The 15,202-nt window shown below is 42.9% G+C and overlaps 1 protein-coding gene across 1 annotated transcript in view; it reads left to right on the forward strand.

Annotated features, from left to right (window-relative positions):
* Positions 1 to 15,202, forward strand: part of TXNRD2 (thioredoxin reductase 2) — a 90,426-nt gene that overhangs the window by 26,650 nt on the left and 48,574 nt on the right. Inside the window, exons 7-8 of the mRNA XM_089490094.1 lie at positions 1,288 to 1,350; positions 6,019 to 6,089. Coding sequence (XP_089346220.1) covers positions 1,288 to 1,350; positions 6,019 to 6,089 — 134 coding nt within the window. The remainder of the gene's footprint in view (positions 1 to 1,287; positions 1,351 to 6,018; positions 6,090 to 15,202) is intronic.

Here is a 15,202-nt window from a genome sequence, read left to right on the forward strand (position 1 = left end):
AACATTTTGACAGGGTCAGCAAACTGTAGCTAGTTGCACTTACTAGCCAGCTGTTATTTCTTCTAACCAGCTCTAAAGTGCAGCCCTGTTATAACAGCACTCTTTTAGCCCCCTTCTGTTTTCTTCCCTTTTTTCTGTCTTGGGAACCTTAGCAGCACTACTTCAGAAAGCCCTCTCCTGTTTTTTTAGCTGACTTGTGCTTGGTACTGCCCATGTCTATGCCTAATATGCCAAGAAGGGTCCATGCAGCGTGAAGAGGCTTCCATAGCTGGCATCCATAGTTTTTTGTGGGTTTTTCAGGCAATGTGGCCATGTTCTACAAGAGTTTGTTCCTGACGTTTCGCCAGCATCTGTGGCTGGCATCTTCAGAGAATGCTGGCATGAATGGTCCATGAAGCCTCCTGTTCCCCCACCCTCATCTCAGGAATCTTACGAACAGTACCTCAGAAAACTCTAGTATTTTACCACCCCCTTTTTAACCTCACAAATCGTGTTGCACTACCTTAGACTTTTCCGGTTCCTCCTTTTTTCCTCCACTTCATAATTCTTAAGAGCTTTGCCCCTCAAAAATACAAAAAAAACTCTGCCCAATTTTGTGGCATCTGTCATGGTTTCCCAATGAATTTTGCTTCTAGGAAGCCGCTGGTCTGAATATTGACTTTCTGACACGGAACTGGCTGCTGCAGTCTATAGAATCATAGTTGAAAGAAACCACAAGGGCCATCCATTCTAACCCCATTCTGCCATGCAGGAAGACACAATACAAGCACTTCAGACAGATGGCCATCCAACCTCTGTTGAAAAACCTCCAAAGAAGGAGACTTCACCATTCTCCAAGGAGACAGCGTCTTCCACTGTTGAACAGCTCTTACTGTCAGGAAGTTCCTCCTAATGTTTAGGTGAAATCTCTTTTGCTGTAGTTTGCATCCATTGATCCAGGTCCTAGTCCCTGGAGAAGCAGAAAACAAGCTTGCTCCATCCTGTGGATGTGTGTGCTGACTGCCACCCTTCTGGTAAATCTCCTCTTTTGAATTCCAGTTTAAAATTGGCCATTGCAATCTGGGCAACAATCAGAAACGCTCTTGTCAAATTTTGAGGCAGCTAGCCTGAAGTCCAAATGAGTTATAGATACCACAGATAGGCATGCCTTCTCTTCTATGATTATATAGGTATATAGTTTAAATGTGCACCCTTATAAGCCAATGTGAAGTCATATAAGCCAGTGTGAAAAGAAAGCCAATCTTGCTTTTCATCTCTGTTCCTGATATTTTTGTTCTTTATTCCTAGATTTTGCTCAGAGGAGAAAATATAGTCCTTGCTACTGGTGGGAGGCCTAAATATCCGACAAATGTAAGTTGCGTGAAGTCAGCTCTCATTGCCACTAACTGGTTTAGCATTTGAACTGCTAAATATGGATCCAGTCTGTCTGTATTCTTCCATGCAAGCCTACCTGGGTTTTTTCCTAATTTATTTTTTAATTTGAGCCACACATTCATTATAATTAACCCCCCCAGCCATGATGGTGGGCCTCTTGTAGCGAGATAATTCTCAGTATAATAGCAGTATTAGTAGCAGTAATCACAATTATATTTATTTCTGTTGTGCCTTTTTTCCAGTTTGGAACTTCAAAACGTTTTACAACAAATTAAAAAACACACTGTTAAAAACTCACAAGATACAAAAGTTAAAATGGGAGTAAACTATCAGAAAATTAAAAACAGATTAAAATATACATCATCAAACACACACACAGACACCAGCGCAACAGTTAGCAAGATCCAGCTTAAGTGAAATGAGCCTTATACAGTCACTCTTCAAATGACTGTCGGAGCAAAAAAAAAAGTCTTTCCTTGCCTGCAAAAAGAAAGTAGACAAGTTGCTAGTCTCTGGAAAGGGAGACTACTGAAAGGCCCTCTCTTGTGTTCCCACCAGATGTACCTGTGAGGTTGGTGGGCCGAGAGAAAGCTTCCCAGCAGATCTCAAAGCCTGGGCTGTTTTGGAAGGGAGAATATGTTCCTTCAAATAACCTGAACCTGAGCCATATAGGGCTTTATAGATCACAGCCAGAACTTTGAATTGTGCCTGGAAATGGAGCGGCAGCCATTGGAACTGTTTCAACATGGGAGTTGTCTTTGAACCAGCTGAAGTTCTCAAACACTCTTCAAAGGCAGCCCCACACAGAGCATGTTACAGTAATCCAGCTGGGATGTAACTAAGGCATGTATCACTGTGGCCAGATATGACAGTCCAAGGAACCAGATTTCCAGAAAGATGTCCTTTTTAATGTCCTCTCTGTATATATGTACGTATGTATGTATTTCATTTATATGCAGCCTTTCTCCCCGAAGGGATCCAAGGCAGCTTGCAGATTTAAAAAAAATTAAAATAAAATTTAAAACAGTTAAAATAACCTTAATATATATATATATATATAATTACATTTAAGATATAACAGACATTAAAAGGCACTACACATGCTCAGTATAAACTCCACTGTGGTGTGCTTAAAAATAAACATCTTGGCCTGCTGTTGAAAAGCAAGCATGGAGGGGGCCAGTCTAGCCTTTCGCGGAAGGGCGTTCCAGAGGTTGGGAGCAGCCACCGAGAAGGCTCTCTCTCATGTCCTCACCAAGCAAGCCTGACATGGTGGTGGGACCAAGAGAAAGCCTTCTCCAGAGGATTATAGGGCTCTAGGCGGTTCATATGGGGAGACACGGCCTCTCAAATAGTCTGGACCTAAACTGTATAGGGCTTTATAGGTCATGACCAGCACTTTGAATTGTACCCGGAAACGAACCAGTAGCCAGTGAAGCTGTTCCAACAAGGGAGTTCTATGCTCCCTATAACTGGCTCTAGTCAGCATTCTGGCTGCAGCATTCTGGACCCTCTGAAGTTTCTGAACAGTTTCCAAAGACGTGAGTATGAGGGGTTTATTTTTCTGTTAAGCAGCCCACCAGAGTCTATCTAGCGCACTGGTTCTCAACCTTTCTAATGCCGTGACCCACAGGTTGAGAACCGCAAAGGGGCCACAACCCATAGGTTGAGAACCGCTGCACTAGAGTATTATAGATTATGGTGCCAACCCTGGGTCTTAGGTGACCCCTGTGAAAGGAAAGGGATTGCGAGCCACTGGTTGAGAACCACTGATCTAGCCAGTGGTGGTGACACCCCCAGTGTCACCCCACATGTGTGTGTGTGGGGGGGTGGCTGCCAGGGAGGCATGGCTGCCAAAAGGCCAGGCTCGCCCCTTCTCCTTCACCGCAGTGGCAGTAGCCTCCTCATAAGGATACTACTACCACCATGGGGAAGCAGGGCCAGGGGCCCTCGGCCTTGTCATTCCCTGCAGTGCTGGCGACTCCTCACAAGGAACTGCTGCCACCATGGGGAAGCAGGACTGGGAGTGTCTGCGCCCCCCTCCCATGGAAAGGTAGCCCGGTTGGGTGTCACCCTTCTTCTGGGATGTCACCTGGTGCAGACCGCACCACCGCACCCCCAAAGTGATGCCACTGGATCTAGCTACCTCCTAACTGACAGACCTTTCCATAGCTTTGCTATTTCAGCTTGAGCAGCACCTAGCATTAGAGAGATTAATTATTTATGTGGTAAATTTGTATTGCCTGCAACAAAGATCAACAGAAGTAATAAAGCATCTTGAAACTGTATATCTTGCCTTACCATTTGACTGTGGATAGGAACAGATTCCAAAATTGTGGACCGTAAGACAATGAATCCACATGTGTTCTAGAGACCATCCCCACCCAACCTCTTCAGCATCTCATCAGACAGAGCATTATTAATACAGTGCAATTTAACGGGATAAAGATGCTATCTGTGTGCAGCTTTTATAACACATTTTTCCCAAAGGGCAGAAATTGATCTGTAGGGAGAAGTTGACCAAATGGTGTGCGAAGCATTATCTGAGATCTTTGCATTAAGATTTGCCTCCCAAACTATTTTTAAACCTTTGGCTTGCCCAAATATTTTCTCAGTTAGCACTTTATAGATAAATGAAATAAGACTGGCTAAATTATAGGCAGAAGAAACATAGATCACACCGTAGAGAGAATAGATGAAGGAAACATATCTTTGTTTTAGTTAGTTCAGATTACTTCTATTGCCGACTGGAAAGTCAGATCAGAAGGTCCTCAAAGGGCACTTTTGAACAAACATGTTTCTTATGTAAAGTCGAAGGCTTTCATGGCCAGCATCCATAGTTTTTTGTGGGTTTTTTCAAGCTATGTGGCCATGTTCTGTGAGAGTTTATTCCTGACGTTTCGCCAGCATCTGTGGCTGGCATTTTCAACAGAACAATATACAGATTAACATGGGAATCACTCCTCCCAAGCCAGGGTTACACAGTGTATATATATCCACTCTCTTTCAGGTTAGCATTCTCTAAAGATGCCAGCCACAGATGCTGGTGAAACGTCAGGAATAAACTCTTCTAGAACATGGCCACATAGCCTGAAAAACCCACAAAAACTAAACATGTTTCTTCTCCATATAAGCTTCTCTGGGTGTAGTCGCATTGGGTGAGGATATAAGATCAAAAACTCTTGGCGGCCTTTTCAGGTTCTAAAACTCCCTGCCAAGGGAAGCAAGCCTGGCTCTCTCTCTATTGCCCTTCCACTTTCAGCCACCTCCATTGATACTCAGACAGGCTTTTGGCATTTCCATTCAGTTGCTATTGAAGAGCAGTTGTCACTGCTTGGGTGCTGTGATTTCTTTTCTATTTAAGTGCATTTTTATCCTTTTTAATTTTACTTGCATTTTTAAAATCTGAATTTGCTGTTAGCCACCGAGTGCCATCTTGTGGCAGAAAGATGGGCTGTAAATTAAATAAATAAAAGGGATGGTGTGGGATAGGAGCAGAAGCAGACAGATGCCCCCTGAAAAGAATGTGCAGGGTGTGGTTTTTCAGGAAGCCAAAATTGCATCAGGGCTAGATTGAATTGGTAAACAGATCCCCCTGCCTTTGAATTCACACTGGCTATGGAATTCATTCTCCATTAATGGAGCCAGCAGGATTATCAATGGGTAGCACATGAACAAGTTACTTTGGACACAGTGGCCATGCTGGCTGAAGAATTTGGGGGCTTCTGGACCGTCTCTTAGCTTCATCTGTCTGAGCATGCATCTGCATAGTAGAAATAGTGCAGTTTGACACCACTTTAAGTACTCTGGCTCCATCCTATGGAATCCTGAGATTTGTAGCTTTACAAGGTCTTTAGCCTTCCCTGCCAAAGAATGCTGGTGCGTTTCAAAACTACAAATCCCAGTTTGGGTAGGATGGAGCCATTGATGCACCCTGACACAGCTTAGCTCCTGGCCCTAAACCCCTTGCTCCACTTCTGTCTTTGGTTCACCCGATAGCCACCCTGACCATTGATCCAAATAAGGCAGACCCCTCAGACAGCAGATGATGGGAGATGGCAATAAATGATTATAGGAATAGTACACTGTCTATAGTTTTGGGGGGAGGGGGTTTCAGGCTATGAGACCATGTTCTAGAAGAGTTTATTCCTACACAGTCTGCCTTGTAACACAACACACACACACACTCAGCTAGTCTGCTGTTTTTAGCTGCTGTAGTAGTTTGGCCACATTGTGACAAGACAGGGCTCCCTAGAAAGATAATGCTTAGTAAGTAAGATGGAGAGAAGTAGGAAAAGTGGGAGACCACATTCCAGGTGGATAGCAATTAAAGAGGGCACCGTTTTGCTTTTTTCCTGTGTCTTGACCTGGCCCTGGTTCAGTGTTCTCTCCTGGAGGAAGGGAGCTTATTGGTTGAGTTTGCTTCTTAATTAAGGCTAATAGGTATAATAAATACATATATGATGAGGCTAATAAATATTATATATATATCCTGCAGAAAGACAAAAAACCACTGAATTAAGAGTGGTTTGTAAAATCCAAATTAATTCTTCACATGTGACTATGCTAAATCATTTGGTAATCATTCATTGATAACCATTGCATTTCTTTCTTTCTTTCTTTCTTTCTTTCTTTAAAAAAAAGGTTGCAGGGGCGCAGGAGTATGGGATTACAAGTGATGATCTCTTCTGGCTGAAAAAATCGCCTGGGAAAACGTATGTCTCATCCACTCGGACTTTTAATATACTCCTTTATTAAAATTATTGCATGTGCTCACACCTCTCACTTGGTTTTTCTATTTTGTTTGACTGTTTTCACTTTCTCTCTCATTGCCCTTTTTCAGTATGCTTCCGCCTGCTAGGAAAGTTCAGTGGGATTTACTTCTGTGTCGATATGTGCCACTATTTAAAAAGTGAATTACCACTTCTGAAGGCTTCCAACAGAAGGCAGTTCATACTTTTCTTTTAGTCAGAAAAATGGCCTTCTAGGGGGGTTCAAGGGCCACAAAAACAGCTTTGGGACCACACATTGTCCCAGGGCCAGACTTTTCCCATCTCTGCCGTAAATATCTGGAGAGCCACCGATTCCTGTTCCCTGATATATGGAGTTGCCTGATAAGTTTTGTTTCTATTTTGCTATTACGTTGTTGCTGATCCTTCGTTATTATTTATATAATGCTGCGAATGCATATCCGGACACTAAATATGTAATAATTTACTTTTTAGGTCCATGGTGTTTTTGAATATGAAACTCTTATAAGTTTCCTTTCGAAAGCCATGTAATTTTTTCCCAATTTGTTGACTTGTCCTTTATCATATCTCTTGCCTAAGCCACAAGAGGGCAGCAAGTGCTTAGACTATAAAGCAATGCCCATATTTTTGTTTATATAATCCTTCATTTTTCTCTACGCCAGTTGTGTCTTTAATTGGTCTTCAGGTCTTCATTGTTTGACTTTACTTCTTAGCAGGGTTAAAAATGTGTTGAAGTTGTCAAATGCATCAGTTCAGTTGATTTTAGCTGGCAGCTGATCTGGGTTTGAAGACATTTGGGATGGTGGGGAGCGTGGGGGCTGGTCCTACAAGAATGTGCAGAGCTTGGAAATGTTATTTTTTCTTAGGAGTTTATCACACCGGACTGATCCCATGCGAAACTGAATTTAAACTGGAAAAAACCTGCAAAAGCGGGTAGATTTTCAGATAACGTCGGGGATTAACCCGATCAGAAAGTGGACAAAACCGGCAAAAGTGCATTGATTTTCACATGATGTAAGGGTTAATACGCAGTAATGTGACATTAACCCAAATGGAAAGTGGCAAAACCCGCTCCCTTTTACTTTCGGAAAATCCCGAAAGTAAAAAGTAGCAGGTTTTGTCGACTTTCCATTTGGGTTAATGCCACGTTATTGCTTTTTAACCCCAACGTGTCTGAAGATCAACCTGCTTTTGCATTTTTTTTCTGGATTTTTAAATCCCATTTCTGCATAGGATCAGTACCATGTGATAAACCCCTAAGTTACTAGCCATGCTGGTGGTGGGATACTGGCAGTTGTAGTCCTAAGAAGTTACTTTCTCAGACTCTGAAATTGATGGTTTTGCATAGGTAAAATAGCATAGAAACATCTGAGGAACATCTGTTGCATCTGAGGAAGTAGACCTTGTCTAGGAAAGTGTATGCTACAACTTCTTCTACAAAGATATAGCCATGTTAATCTGTGGAATCAGTATGTCGAGAGATCTTATAGCACCTTTGAGACTAACTGAAAGAAAGAAGTTGGCACCATGAGCTTTCGTAGACTTCTGTCTACTTTTTAAGTGCATCTGAGGAAGTAGACTTGAAGTCTATGAAAGCTCATGCTGCCAACTTCTTTCTTTCAGTTAGTCTTAAAGGCGCTACAAGATCTCTTTGCATACTGATTTTCCGGACTAACAAGGCTATGTCTCTGAACTGCCTAGGAGCAGGTAGAACTCTTGGTTTAAATATAATCCAGTACACACATCATGTATTCCCAGATTGTACTTTTAAAACATATGAGGCAGCAGCCTGGAAGGATGAGGGGAACAGGGTAAGGGTGAAGGACAGATAGAATGGAGTGTCTGGAATTCTGAACAGTAGGACTCCATGCGGCACCATTTTGTTGCAGGTCTCACTTGTGAAAATGTCATTAATCTCCAATTAGCTGTTCAAGTCAGACACTTCTAACTAGTTTGGTCCTTGGCCATTATTGTTTCTGCATAACAGCCAAGCTGTTTCCTTTTTTCCCCTTTTCTCTTTTTCCCAGAAATGGTACCCGTGGGTCAAAAGTGAGTCTGTTAATTTTCCATTTCTGAAAGGAAAATGTAGTGGGTTTTTTTCCAAAAGCTCTTCCTATTAAAAAACAACACCAGGTTTCTGGGTTACGGTCCTCCCTCCCGCAGTCTTTCAATTATATAGCTCACTTTTAAAAGGGTTAATCCTTTGAACCAGAGGCTGATGTTGCCATCCAAAATTGTCAGATTGGGAGCTCATTACTATTTACCATAAAGATCAACGTGCCCCATGTGATTTGACCAGAAACTGAGCCAAACCATTGGAGCCAGTTCCAGCCGTACAGTGTGTCTTAACGGAAAGCTTAAGAAAGGATTTTTAGGGACTACAGATCCCAGAATCTGCCCGTTATCCCCCACTGATTATGTTGCCAGGGGGATTCAGGGAGTTGTAGTCTAAAGACATCATTCCAGCTGAGTATCTCCGATTGTCAATGGGAGCTGTGTGATGTAGCAGGTCTGTCGGGGCACAGGATTTTCATCTGGATTGTGTCCTGGAATGAAAAGGTTACCTGCTCATGTCCTGAACCTGATCCTAATGAAGGTAGGCATTCACAAGGACTTGGCATTCCAGGATAGTGGGGAAGACAGTACAAGATTTCGCAGTAATTTTGTTTGCCATCCTCATCCATCATAAAGATATTCATTTTAATAGTATGACTATTACATCTATAATTAAAAGGGCCAGTTTTACCATTAGCCTCAGACCGCAGATGCTGGGAGGTGGCAGCGTGCCATATGGCTTGCCCTTCTGCCCCCATTTGTGGTGGCAGATGCTCACCTTCGAGTTGAAGACGAGTTCAGTTGCCAGTCCAGTCATGTTTCATATAGGGAATGGCAGCACTTGGAAAGTTCCTTTTAAAAACAAATAGTTCAGAGTTACTTGTTGCAGTGTTAAGAAAGTACTTTGTAGTTGCCCATTCCATTTCTTTAAAATAGTAGCTTACACTTTTAAAAAATAACTTACTTCTTTGGTTTTCCTTGGGGGCGCATTTTAAGACTGGTGAGAACAAATGGCACAAAACGTCAAGAATCCCACACAAAATGCTTCTTTAAATCCCCCTAAAGAGTAACATTAAAAGTTGCTAGAAAATGTGACTTGTTACCTCCATCTCAGGTAACAGAATTCCCTTACGTTACTTTACCTTTGGGAGGATGATTTTGCCATGCTGCATCCGGACTGCAAAAATAATCCAGTTTGACAATACTTCAACTGCCGTGCTGTTGACATCTGGGAACTGTAGTTTGTTGTGACACCAGAGCTTTCTGACGGAGAAGGCTAAATGTCTCACAGAACTATAACCCCCAGAATTTCATAGCGTTCAGTCAAGGCAGTTAAAAAGTGGTGTCAACCTGGATTTATTTCATCAGTGCAGATGCAGCTCTTGTTATAGGTGACTATTGTCCAAAACACACTGCAGAAATAATCCAGTTTGAGACTGCTTTAACTGCCCTGGCTCAGATGCTAGGGAATCCTGGGAATTGTAGTTTATTGTGGCACCAGAGATCTCTGACAGAGAAGGCTCAATGTCTCACAGAACTACAGTTCTGAGAATTCCCTAGCATTGAGCCAGGGCAGTTAAAGTGGTCTCAAACAGGATTACTTCTGCAGTGTGTGTTTGGACCTTTTAAATCGTAACATTTAAACTCTGCAGAATAGCCTGTTTTCTAGCTTGTTCTTTGCCCCAGGCAGCTAAACATCTTGGGTCAGTATGAAGTCGAAGGCTTTCATGGTCGGCATCCATTAGTTTTTTGTGGGCTTTTTGGGCTATGTGGCCATGTTCTAGAAGAGTTTATTCCGGACGTTTCGACAGCACCTGTGGCTGGCATCTTCAGAGAAGATGTCAGCCACAGATGCTGGCGAAACATCAGGAATAAACTCTTCTAGAACATGGCCAGATAGCCCAAAAAGCCCACAAAAAAATAAAAATATTGGGTCAGGTTTGTTACCAGAGCAGTGGCGCATCATGCCTTTGAGTCCTAGTGACCCAAAGCTATGAAAAAGCCATTCACATGTTGGCTGAATGGGGCTGCTTTGCGTTATCAGTCAAAAGTGACACGCGCCAAAACAAACCAACAAATGCAGGCAGCGTTTGCAGCGTTCTACCTTTTTTCCATTCAGCACTGAAAATATTGCATACGTTCCCTTCACCCTTGCGCAGATAAACAGAGGGTGGTCTTCTGTGCGCTTTAAGTGGAAGTTCAATTGGCAGTTGCTTGCAGTATATCAGTCACCTCTTGAGTTTGGCGCGCGTGATTTATGCAAGGAAAGTGTGTGTGCGTGTTAGAAAAGCGAGAAGCTCAACGCAAGCTTTATCCCTGGGAGATATTTCTCTGAAAATGTGGCTTTTGTCCAGTTGCGGCTGGTGCAAGTTGTAACAGTGTAATGTGGGAGTCTTGTGTTTATACGTTACATTCCTAAGCTTTAGTCAAAATAAGCCCTGGAGGGGCTACAGTAGCATTGCTGTACTTTATCAGCCTGTGGCCCATCAGACAGAGAAGGGAGTCAGAGCACGCCTTTAGCAACATTTGTTTCTGTCAAATGAATTTCTCGTATAAATGTTCCCAGGATTCAATTTAATGCCTTGACATTTTGGGTTTTGTTTTTTGTTTTTTTAATTTCCTTGCATGTTTCTTGCTTTGCAAACTTTCCAGCGCTGTTCTTCCTCTGCATAAAATCTATATTGGTTAAAGTATGTCCAGATAGGTAACAAATGGCAACATTCCCCCCCCGACCCCCTCCCCAAATTCAATGCAGAAGTAGCTTATAACATTCACAGCCACAAGATGTGGTGATGGCCTGCGGTTTAGGTGGCTTTTGGACACACTCATGCCTAGTTTTCTGTACACAATTCATACACAAAACATGAATATTAACACATTATCGGAATATTTCTGTTTTATTAATCACTCTAATATATGTTCTCAATTCTCCGTTTATGTTCTCCCTAATTAAATGCATCCTTTGGAGGATCCAGCACAGACTCGCCCAGAATACAATTTAATTCTGTTAACAATCATCCATGTGGGTGTGCGCACATGCATATGTGTGCGATGGAAAACTTAATCTCTGCTGATTAATCATTCATTAACCACAAAATTAAAAAAAGTTCCAGTATGCTTATTTTCATCTTATTTTCATCATAACCCTGTACGGTAGGCTAGGGAAAGAAATAACTAATCCAAGCAACTTTGGTCCAAATCAGTTTGTTCGTCCCAACTATTCTGGGACATTCTTTGCAAAAGAGGACCCTGGTTTTCTGTTAGACACACAAATTTTCCTTTCCTTTTCTTTTCTTTTCACATTCATTTTTATTTTTATATTCAAGCAGGGTTTCGAGTATAGAGGAGAGGTCACCTGGGCATAGTGTTGGAGGACATCTCCTTCAATTTTGCACTTTACTTTCCACTACTCCCTGAAGGGGCTTGTGGGGACTTACTCAGGGGAATTGAGTCAGAGAGTTGCCTCTGGAAGGAGCTAGTAGCCGGGAGCTCTGTACATAACTAGAGTCCCAGTTGATTGAGCTCGCTAATAGAGTTTGGGGACAAAGGCCAAGCTCACAGGAGTCCTTTACATTGGTCTTTCGCAAGGGAAGCCCACAGTCTTGTTTCAGTGTCTCCTTAAGACTACTCAGTATGGACACTGAAGGCCCTGCTGCAGTCACCTGCAACACTTGTGGGATGTTTGTCTTCTTGCCCACAGATGTGGGGAACTTCACCTGCAATAAGTGCAAGTTGGTGGCCCTCTTAGAAGAGAAAGTACAGCAGCTGGAGGCCCAAGTAGCTACACTTCAGCATCAAGAGGTTTTCCTAACCAGAACGGACCAAAAGGTCCTGAACGGGAAACACACAGAGGAGGTTGCTGGGGAGGAGAAGGTCACTTCACATGCAACAGAAGTGGATGGTTGGAGGAGTAAGGAAACCAGGGAATGTTCTGTGAGGTTGCAGCTGCAGAATAGATTTGAATCTGTCTCTATTATCAAGGATGATGAGGAACAGCAGTAGGGACAGACTTCAGGGACAGAGCAGGGGATCCTGGGAGTACCACCAAAGGGAACAGTCGCTGCTAAGCCTCGGAGGAGGCGTGTGGTGGTCGTGAGGCACTGAACCAGTGGTTTGCAGGCCTGACAAGATGTCTCGGGAGGTGTGTTGTCTCCCTGGGGCAAAGATCCATGATGTGACAGAGAGGCTGACAAGACTTGTCAAGCCCACTGACCATTATCCCTTTCTTTTGGTTCATGTGGGAACCAATGATACTGCAAGGCACAGCCTTCAGGATATCATAAGGGATTATGAGGTTTTGGGTAGGAAGTTGAAAGAGGTGGATGCACAGATTGTCATCTCATCTCTTCTCCCAGTCGAAGGGCATGGTCCAGGAAGGGAGAAGAAAATAGCGGACGTAAACAACTGGCTCCGTAGGTGGTGCCCCAAGAACGATTTGGATTTTTATATCATGGTCTGAGGTTCCATGAAGAGGGACTTCTGGCAAGGGGTGGGTTGCATCTCACGCCAGTTGGCAAAAATGTTTTTGCCAGTAGTCTCAAAAATGTGATCAGGAGGGCTTTAAACTGAATTATGTGGGGGAGGGAGACAGTATTCTGGAAGGCAAAAGGGCTGGAGAAAATAGTCAAACTGTCACAGAGGTAACAAGACAAACAGTGCAAGGATCCAAAAGTGGGAGGCAAAAAAACTTGCACAAACAGCAAGTAAAGGGGACCCATGGTCTGTGATGTCTCTACACTAATGCACAGAGCATGGGAGAGCATCTGGATAAAAATTAAAGGGGTGGGAAACAACAAGGATGTTATTGTGGGAGTCTACTACAGACCTCCAAGTCAGACGGAGGAATTGGATGAAGCCTTCATAGAACAGATGACCACACAGTCAGAAAAGAGAGATGTAGTAGTGATGGGTGACTTCAACTATCCTGATATTTGCTGGAAGTCAAACTCAGCCAAATCATCAAGGTCTAGCATATTCCTCACTGGTCTTGGAGACAATTTCATTTTCCAAAAGATAGAAGAGGCAACAAGGGGATCAGCTATTTTGCATCTGATCCTAACCAACAGGGATGACTTGGTTAATGGAGTGCAAGGGATGGGATCCTTAGGTGGAAGTGACCATGTTCTCCTGGAGTTTGTTATACAATGGAAAGGAGAAGCCAGGCATAGTCAGACACACATTCTAGACTTTAGGAGAGCGGATTTCAGTAAACTTAAAGAAATACTGGGGGTGATCCTATGGTCAGGAATACTAAAAGAGAAGGGAGTTCAGGATGGATGGGAGTTTCTCAAAAGGGAGATACTGAAGGCACAATTTCAAACAGTTCTGAGGAGGAAGAAAAATGGGAGATGTCTCAAGAAACCAGGATGGATGACTAAGGAACTTTCAACTGAACTAAGTTTTAAACAGAGCATGTATAAGAAATGGAAAAATGGGGAAATCACAAAAAAGGAATTCAAAGAAATAGCAGGCACGTGTAGGGGTAAAGTCAGAAAAGCTAAAGCGCAGAATGAACTCAGGCTTGCTAGAGAGGTTAAGAACAACAAAAAGGGCTTTTCTGGATATGTCCGCAGGAAAAGGAAGGAGGAGGAAACGGTAGGGCCACTGCGTGGAAAAGATGGCAAAATGCTAACAGAAGACAGAGAAAAGGCAGAATTACTCAACACCTTCTTTGCCTCAGTCTTCTCAGAAACGGCAAAGGGTGCTCAACCTCAGAAAGATGGAGCAGAGGACAGAATAGGGGAATTTCAGCACAGAATAAGTAAAGAGATAGTAGAGGAATACCTTGTTAATCTAAATGAATTTAAGTCCCCAGGACCAGATGAACTACATCCAAGGGTATTAAAAGAACTGGCAAATGTAATATTGGAGCCATTGGCAATAATCTTTGACAACTCCTGGAGAACAGGAGAAGTCCCAGCAGACTGGAGGAGGGCAAACGTTGTCCCCATCTTCAAAAAGAGGGGGAAAGAGGATCCTAACAATTATCGTCCAGTTAGTCTGACATCAATACCAGGAAAGATTCTAGAGCAGATCATTAAACAGAGAGTCTGTGAACATCTAGAAAGCAATGCCATAATCACAAAAAGTCAACATGGGTTTCAGAGAAACAAATCATGCCAGACAAATCTAATCTCTTTCTTTGATAAAATTACCAGCTTGGTAGATGAAGGGAATGCAGTGGATATAGTATATCTTGATTTCAGTAAGGCCTTTGACAGGGTTCCCCATGACATTCTTGCAAACAAGCTAGTGAAATGTGGGCTAGACAATGTAACTGTTACATGGATTTGTACTTGGTTGACTGGCCGAACCCAAAGGGTGCTCAACAATGGCTCCTTTTAATCCTGGAGAGAAGTGACCAGTGGGGTCCCACAGGGCTCTGTTCTGGGCCCAGTGCTATTCAACATCTTTATCAATGACTTGGAGGACAGAATTGGGAACATACTTATCAAATTTTCAGATGACACCAAATTAGGAGGAGTAGCTAATACCCCAGAGAACAGGATCAAAATTCAAAATGATAGATTGGAAAGCTGGGCCAAAGCTAACAAAATGAATTTCAACACAGAGAAATGTAAGGTACTGCACTTAGGGAGGAAAATGAAATAAACAGATATCGGATAGGGGGCACCTGGCTGAATGAAACTACATGTGAAAGGGATCTGGGAGTCCAAGTAGACCACAAGTTGAACATGAGTCAACAGTGCGATGCGGCAGCTAACAAGGCCAATGCGATTTTAGGCTGCATCAATAAAAGTATAGTGTCTAAATCAAGGGAAGTCATAGTGCCACTATATTCTGCTTTGGTCAGGCCCCACCTGGAATATTGTGTCCAGTTCTGGGCACCACAATTTAAAAAGGACATTGAGAAACTGGAGCGTGTCCAAAGGAGGGCGACTAGAATGGTGAAGGGCCTGGAAACCATGAGGAACGACTTAGGGAGCTGGGGATGTTCAGCCTGGAGAAGAGAAGGTTAAGAGGTGATATGATAGCCATGTTTAAATATTTGAAGGGATGTT

Source organism: Sceloporus occidentalis, unplaced genomic scaffold, assembly GCF_023333645.1.
Source record: "Sceloporus occidentalis isolate IW3139 unplaced genomic scaffold, rSceOcc1.0.p SCAF_41, whole genome shotgun sequence".
NCBI lineage: Eukaryota > Metazoa > Chordata > Lepidosauria > Squamata > Phrynosomatidae > Sceloporus > Sceloporus occidentalis.